The sequence below is a fragment of the Pristis pectinata genome, chromosome 3 (genome assembly GCF_009764475.1).
Source record: "Pristis pectinata isolate sPriPec2 chromosome 3, sPriPec2.1.pri, whole genome shotgun sequence".
Classification (NCBI taxonomy): domain Eukaryota; kingdom Metazoa; phylum Chordata; class Chondrichthyes; order Rhinopristiformes; family Pristidae; genus Pristis; species Pristis pectinata.
Genome location: NC_067407.1, coordinates 8,374,606 through 8,382,325, shown reverse-complemented (window position 1 = coordinate 8,382,325; position 7,720 = coordinate 8,374,606). Strand labels below are relative to the sequence as shown.

The following is a 7,720-nucleotide window of genomic DNA, read 5'->3' as shown; positions in this document are numbered from 1 at the left end:
ATGCTCCAAGGAATAAAGTTCTACCCTGCCCAACCTCTCCCTATAACTCAGGCCCTCAAGTCCTGGCAGCATTCTGGTCAATCTTCTTTGCACTCTTTCTAGCATAATGACGTCTTTCCTGTAACAGGGTAACCAAAAACCGTACACAATAGGTGCGCTCTCACCAACGTCTTGTACAACTGCAACATAGAGGCCCAGCTCCTGTACTCAACGCTGCGACTGATGAAGGCCAGCATGCCAAATGCCGCCTTCACCACCGTCTCCCTGTAGCACCACTTTCAGGGAACTATGTACTTCTAGGCCCCTCTGTTCTACAACATTCCCCAGCAATGGTAATATAATTCTACGCCAAAATGTGCAGCTGAAAAGCAAGGTCAGAGAAATGCAGTAATTTTTTTTCTGTGTTGTGTTCTCTGGGAGTCCATGATAGGCATACCTACAGATGGCTTAATGAAGTGTCTACAATGTTTAAAATTAAACAGGACATAAACGGAAAAGAATATTGATAGCATTGATTAAAGGATAACATCAAAAATTATTGATTGCAGAATTAGTGTGTCATGTACTCTTACACTTTGACCTTGCCTCACTACGGATGCTGAACCATAATTGGTTATCTCCGCACTGCAGCGTTAAAAGAAATGTTGACAAGCTTGGTTAACAGTGACACATTTGCCCAAATCAATAAAAACCTTAAACAACAGCAGAATGTATATTAAGTGCCTAAGTCCATCAGGAAATCCTTGCTAAATAAGAGCCATAATGAGGGTTAGAAAGCTTCCAGAAAGATGATTTCAAAATCTGTTTACTCTTTAACTACATTCTGGCCTTTTCTCCCTCAATAATCTTGCCATACACAATGAGTTTAGATTAATTGTCAACAATTAAACTTTGGGGAGAACTAAACGAGGGCACCACAGTACCACAACCAGTAGAGCTGCTTGATCACAGATCCGGCATCCCAGGTTCAATCCTGACCTTGGGTGCTACCTGTATGGAGTTTGCACATTCTCGCTGTGACTGTGTGAGTTTCCGATGGGTGCTCTGGTTTCGTCCCACATCCCAGAGGTGTGCAGGTTGGGAGGTTAATTGGCCACTGTAAATTGCCCCTAGTGTGTCAGCGAGTGGTAGACTCTGGGGGGAGTTGAAGTATATGTGAAAAGAATACAATGGGATTAGTGTAAATGGGTGAGAAGCAAAGGACTGCAGGTGCTGGTATCTGGATGAAAAACACTCTGATGCTGGAGGAACTCAGCAGGCCAGGCAGCATCCCTGGAGAAAAGCAGGCGGTCAACGTTTCGGGTCAGGACCCTTCTTCAGGACTGAAGATAGGAAAAGGGGAAGGCCAATATATAGGAGGGAAAAGCAGAGCAGTGATAGGTGGACAAAAAGAGTGGGAGGTGGGGTGGGCACAGGGTGGTGGACAGGTAGATGCAGGTAAGAGATAGTGATTGCAGGTGCAGGGGAGGAGGGGAGAGCAGATCCACCGGGGATGGGTCAAAGGTAGGGAGAGAGAAAGAAAAATAAAGGAGGCTAGGAAAGGGAAGAAAAGAAGAAGCGTGTGGGGGGGGGGGGTGTTTTTTGGGGAAGGGGGTGGGGAGCGAAAGTGGGTGCCTGATGGTCAGCAAAGACTTAGTGGGCTGAAGAGGCCTATTTCTGTGCTGTGTGACCCTATGTAGCAAAGCCACATTTAATGCAGTCTTTGGGCTAGGATGTTTTTAATTAAGTTACAATAACTTAATTCGGATCGAGATTAAAGGGAAGAATTCAAGTGATGCCAGCCATCAGAATGGATTCATTACTTGGGAGTACCTCGCTCTCTGCTATTTTAGTAAGGGTACTTGTGTTCAACAAAGATTCTGCTCCAAGCTGCATCACTGCAGGGGAGATGGAGAAACACTTCAAGGATATTCCCTACCCTTTCTTGAAAATCGGGAACATCCTGCCAATTCATTGAAATCTCTCACTCGAAATTCAGAAGGAACATCTGGAAGGAATTCGGCAGAGCCTTTGTGGTGGACCAGCACAGACAGCAGAAGAAGTCTGACATCCCAAACCACTCACTTGCCCATCCCGTCAAGCACCACCTGCCCGTCCCGTGGCAGAGTCTGTGGTCCCGACACAACTCGTCAGAACTGAAGTGGAAGCAGATCATCCTGAACCTCAAGGGAATGCCTCAAAGGCAATCACTTTGCAATTGTGTCAGATTCATTCTGAGACACCTCTCTCCTTTTGTTCACATTTAGCAACTGCAGCTACTAACAAAGCTATTCAAGCCTATTGTGCGGAGATATTAACATGTTTGATGCTAGCATTGCAAATTTCACGTCAGAAGACTGAGGGAGAGAACACAACTTGCTTTTTCCCATGCCACCAATGAATATCACAAAGAAACAAGCAACTAAAAACTTCACTTGTTTATTGACGACATCAGAGCCCAATTTATCTCTCAGCCTCATGATTCCAGGGTAATAATGCTAATGTACGTATATACTGTGAATAGCAATGTAATTAGAAAGCTATTTATTTCCAATTATCAGGTGGTCTTTGGAATACAAAGCAATATGGCAGCACATAATAAAGATGTTGCTATGACACTATTCACATTCCTAATTATGCAGATCATTAACAATATTCCAGCTATTTAACTTGGAGACAAGATCTGCGACACATGGGGAGTTGTATATAACTGGGAAAAATTAGATTGACAGATTTTGTTCTGCATTGAAATGGAAGCAGAATCAGGCCATTGAAACAAAGGACTGCAGATGCTGGAATCCAGATGAAAAACCACAATGACGCTGGAGGAACTCAGCAGACCAGGCAGCATCCGTGGAGAAAAGGCAGGCGGTCAATGTTTTGGGTCAGGAGGAACAAGATGGCGGCATAGACACAGCGAGGAAGATCATATAGCTGCGGAACAGAGTCTGGGTGAGCACGTGTTCGAGGAACCGGAGAGCAGAGGAGATCACAGAGGTGGAGCAGTGAGAGAGGGACTCACGAAACTCCTGTCGAAGAGAGGAAGGAAACTTCTTCAAAGTGGGCATCCTTGAAGACACTTCGTAGTGGAGCAGTAATACTAGAGAAACAAAGGACTGCAGATCCTGACCTGAAACGTTGACCACCTCCTTTTCTCCACGGATGCTGCCTGGCCTGCTGAGTTCCTCCAGCATCATTGTGTTTTTCATCAGGGCATTGAGCCTGCTCTGCCATTCAGTATGAATATGGTTGATCCTCCATTCAATACTAGGTTCCTGTGCTCTCCTTATGACCCTTGATGTCTTTCATATCCAGAAATCCATTCACCTCCTTCCTCCCTCCATCATCAGGGATCCCCACCATCCAGGTCATTCCTCTTTCTCTTTTGCAGATGATACTGCCATTGTAGGCCATATCTCAAACAATGATGAGTTGGAGTACAGGAAGGAGATAGAGAGCTTAGTGGCATGGTGTCATGACAACAACCTTTCCCTCAATGTCAACAAAACAAAAGACCTCAAAACCAATGGTGCTGAGGTCGAGAGGGTTCCTGGGAGTGAAACATCACCATTCGCCTGTCCTAGTCCAAACACATAGAAGCCATGGCCAAGAAAGTTCACCAGCGCCTCTACTTCCTCTGGAGGCTAAAGAAATTTGGCATGTCCCCTTTGGCACTCACCAACTTTTATTGATGCACCATAGAAAGGCATCCTATCTGGATGCATCATGGCTTGGTATGGCAACTGCTCTGCCCAGGACCACAAGAAACTGCAGAGAGTTGTGGACACAGTCCAGCGCATCACAGACACCAGCCTCCCCTCCTTGGACTCCGTCTTTACCTCTCGCTGCCTTGGTGAAGCAGCCAGCATAATCAAAGACCCCACCCAGGTCATTCTCTCTTCTCTCCTCTTCCATCAGGTAGAGGATACAGGAGCCTGAGGGCACGTACCACCAGGGTTAAGGACAGCTTCTACCCACTGTGATAAGACTATTGTACGGTTCCCTCATACGATGAGATGGACTCTGACTTCACGATCTACCTTGTTGTGACCTTGCACCTTATTGCACTGCACTTTCTCTGTAGCTGTGACACTTTACTCTGTACTGTTATTGTTTTTACCTGTACAACCTCAATGCACTCTGTACTAACTCAATGTAACTGCACTGTGTAATGAAATTGACCTGTACGATTGGTATGCAAGACAAGTTTTTCACTGTACCTCAGTACAAGTAACAATAATAAACCAATACCAATACCATTAGGCAGGGGGGGTACAGAAGCCTGAAGTCCCACACCACCAGGTCCAGGAAACAGCTATTTCCCTACAGCCATCAGGTTTCTTGACCCGACCTTCACAACCCTAACCCTACCTCAGCAACGGAACACTATGGACCACCTCTAGCATACAGTGGACTTGTCTCTGATTGTCTTTTTATTTGCACTAAGATCTTGTTTTTGCAGAGTCTTTTTTTCACTGTATGGTATAGTTTTATGTATAATTTATGTTCTGTGCGTTGTCTGAATTTATGTGCCTGTGATGCTGCTGCAAGCAAGTTTCTCATTGTATCTGTACCTCACCGTGCTTGTGCACATGACCAATCACTCGACAATATATTCAGTGAATTGGTAGCTACAGACTTCTGAGGAGAATTCCACAACTCACCATCTCCTGAGTGAAGAAATATCTCTTCCCCTCATTCCTACATATTGTTTCCTAAATCTTGAGGCTGTAACCCATTGTTCTAACTCCACAGCCAGAGGAAACATTCTCGTCTGTCAAGCCCTGTCAGGATTTTGTATGTTTCAATGAGATTTTCTAAACTCTAGTGAATACCGGCACCGTTGATCCAAGTTCTTCAGTGCTGCCATCTGTACAACGAACCTTGCTACACTCCCTCTATGATGAGTACATTCTTTCTTAGAGAAGCAATAACCTCCTAATTTTGATTAAAATTAGGAAAACCTATTTGGAGAGAGTGGAAGGTGGATGGGGTTATGGGGTGGGGGCAGTCCTGTGGAGGAGTTTCTGAGGCTTGCTTTATAGAACTTTGGAAGAGTTTAAAACTCAGTAGGTCAAGTTGTGAGGAAAAGGCCTCATAAACTTTGTCTATATTCCCTTAAGTATGGAAGGATGAGGGATGATCATTCCAAGAGGTTTGAATTGGAGGAACTATTTTGTCTGGTTGAATTGTGAGATTACACAACATGAGGCTTCAAGATTGTTTGGGTCATGTTAGCCTCGTTTTCTTTGTACCAAAGCATTGTGAAGAATCTGTTTTAACTTTGGAGAGACAGATGCTGGGATCTGAAGTAAAACTCAGTGGATCAGGCAGCATCTGTGGGGGGGAAATGTACAAACGACGTTTTGGATCGAGACTTATCCCTGCATTAGGACAGATGTAGGACTCTGCATCTGTTTTAACTTTAGCTCGTCACAAAGGTTGCATTTTGACCCACGGAGCTGAAAGGATAGTACAGACTGCAGGAAAGTAAAACGGCATCCAGAAATAAAATACTGTGGGATATGTAAATCTGGGAAAATCCTTCATTTCCTATTTTTGTAAAGGAACCTGTATGTTTGTGCCTGTATAAAAACCAGCGGTAACCCCTAAAATCTACCTCTTTTCTCTCTTGGCACATTGGTTAATGCATCACATTTGATCATGTCTCGAGTGAAGCAGAATTAATTGTCTTGGTTTGACCGCTCCATGTCAGAAGGTTGTGGATTGGAGCCCCAAATTGGAGATGTAAGAATGTAATCCAGTGCAGCATCGAGGCAGTGGTACAATTCTGGAGTGTTGTACTCTGAAGGGGGCTTCACACAGAGATCCCGTCTGTACCCTCGGGTGAATGTACCATTGCACTAGTTTGAAGAGGGGCAAGGGAATTTTCTCAGCTGTCCTGGTCCATATTCCTCTCCCAGCCATCACAATATGGATTAATTTACTGCTGTTTATGGGATCTTACTGTGTATAAATTGGCTGCCATGGTTTTCACACTTCGTTACACTTGAAATGTACACTATTGCAGATGTAGCTGCAATTGGGAAAGATGCTACAGAAATAGAGTTCTTTCTCTCTTCTGCCTTTCTTTGATGCTTGGATTAACAACAGCATTAAGACAATATCTGCTCCCATGCTCAGAGTCATACAGCATAGAAGCAGGCCCTTCGGCCCACCGTATCAGTGTTGACCATCATGCCTATCCATACTAATCCCACTTGCCTGCATTAATTCCTTATCCCTCTGTTCCCTGCTCATTCGGGTACCTGTCCTGAAGCCTCTTAAATGTTGGTACTACTTCTGCCTCCACCGCCTCCTCTGGCAGCTCTTTCCAGCTACCAACTATGCTTTGTGTGAAAATGTTACCCCTCAGATCCCCTTCAAACCTCCTCCTTCTCACTCTAAGCCTATGCTCTCTAGTTTTAGACACCCCCACCTTGGAAGCAGACACTCTGGCTATGCCTAGCATAATTATGTATACCACTGTCATGTCACATCTCGGTCTCCCTTGCTCCATGAAAACAGACCTAGCCTGTCCAATCTTTCCTAACACCCTTCCACTCGACCATTGTGTTCAGTTCTGGTCACCTCATTATAGAAGGACTGCTGAAGCTTTAAGAGGGTGCAGAGGAGATTAACCAGGATGCTCCCTGGATTGAAGAGCATGTCTTATGAGGATAGGTTGAGTGAGCTAGGGCTTTTCTCTTTGGAGAGAAGGAGGATGAGAGGTGATTTGATAGAGGTGTACAAGATGATAAGAGGCATAGATCGAGTGGACAGTCAGAGACTTTTTCCCAGGGCGACAATGGCTAACACGAGGGGACATAATTTTAAGATGATTGGAGGAAGGTATGGGGGGGGGTGTCAGGGGTACGTTTTTTTACTCAGTGAGTGGTGGGTGCGTGAACGCACTGCTGACAGTTGTTGTGGGGGCAGATACTTTAGGGACGTTTAAGGGACTCTTAGATAGACACATGAATGATAGAGAAATAGGGGACTATGTGGAGGGAAGGGTTAGATAGATCTTAGAGCAGGATAAAATGTTGGCACAACATTGTGGGCCGAAGTGCCTGTACTGCGCTGTAATGTTCTATGTCTATGTTCAATCCAGCATCCAATCTCCCCTGATAACTCAAGCCCTCCAATTTACTCCTCTTTCCCAGAATGTTATCAGTCATAGAATTCACACAGCACAGAAACAGACCACTTTCGTCCACCATGCTGACCAAGCACCCAATTACACTGATCCTGCTTTTTATTCTCTCCAATTCCTCTCAGCTCCCGCCAGATTTTACCACTCACCTGTACACTGCAGGCAATTTACAGGGGCCAATTAACCCACTAGCACCACATGCCTTTTCGGATATGGAAGACCAAATCACCTGCAGGGAAACCCATGGCAATCACAAGGAGAACATGCACAGTCTACGCGGACAGCACCCTAGGTCAGAATTGAACCTAATGCTCTGGAGCTAAGAGGCAGCAGCTCTGCTGACTGCGCCACTACTGTACTGCCCCAGTGGTTTACGCTCTCATTCTGAGGTAACACTTACTTTCTTTGACAGGATGCAGAGAAATACGAAGATGAACATCCCTTGGAATGCATTGGAGATGGTGAATAGGTATGCCGTCACCACGGACCCCTTGATAATGTGCAACACACCAAAGGTCCAGGTAGCACCGAGGAGGAAGAGCAGAGCAAGAGCACCGCGAGCACATGACCTGGAAAACACGGTGA

At 45.3% G+C, this 7,720-nt stretch overlaps 1 protein-coding gene across 13 annotated transcripts in view; it reads right to left on the bottom strand.

The window, feature by feature from the left end:
• adgrl4 (adhesion G protein-coupled receptor L4) overlaps window positions 1-7,720 on the bottom strand; it is a 196,090-nt gene that overhangs the window by 91,756 nt on the left and 96,614 nt on the right. The window contains exon 14 of one of the 13 annotated variants that reach the window (XM_052012519.1): window positions 7,536-7,704. The exons of the other annotated variants lie outside the window; for them this stretch is intronic. Coding sequence (XP_051868479.1) covers window positions 7,536-7,704 — 169 coding nt within the window. The remainder of the gene's footprint in view (window positions 1-7,535; window positions 7,705-7,720) is intronic. 13 annotated transcript variants of the gene reach the window in all.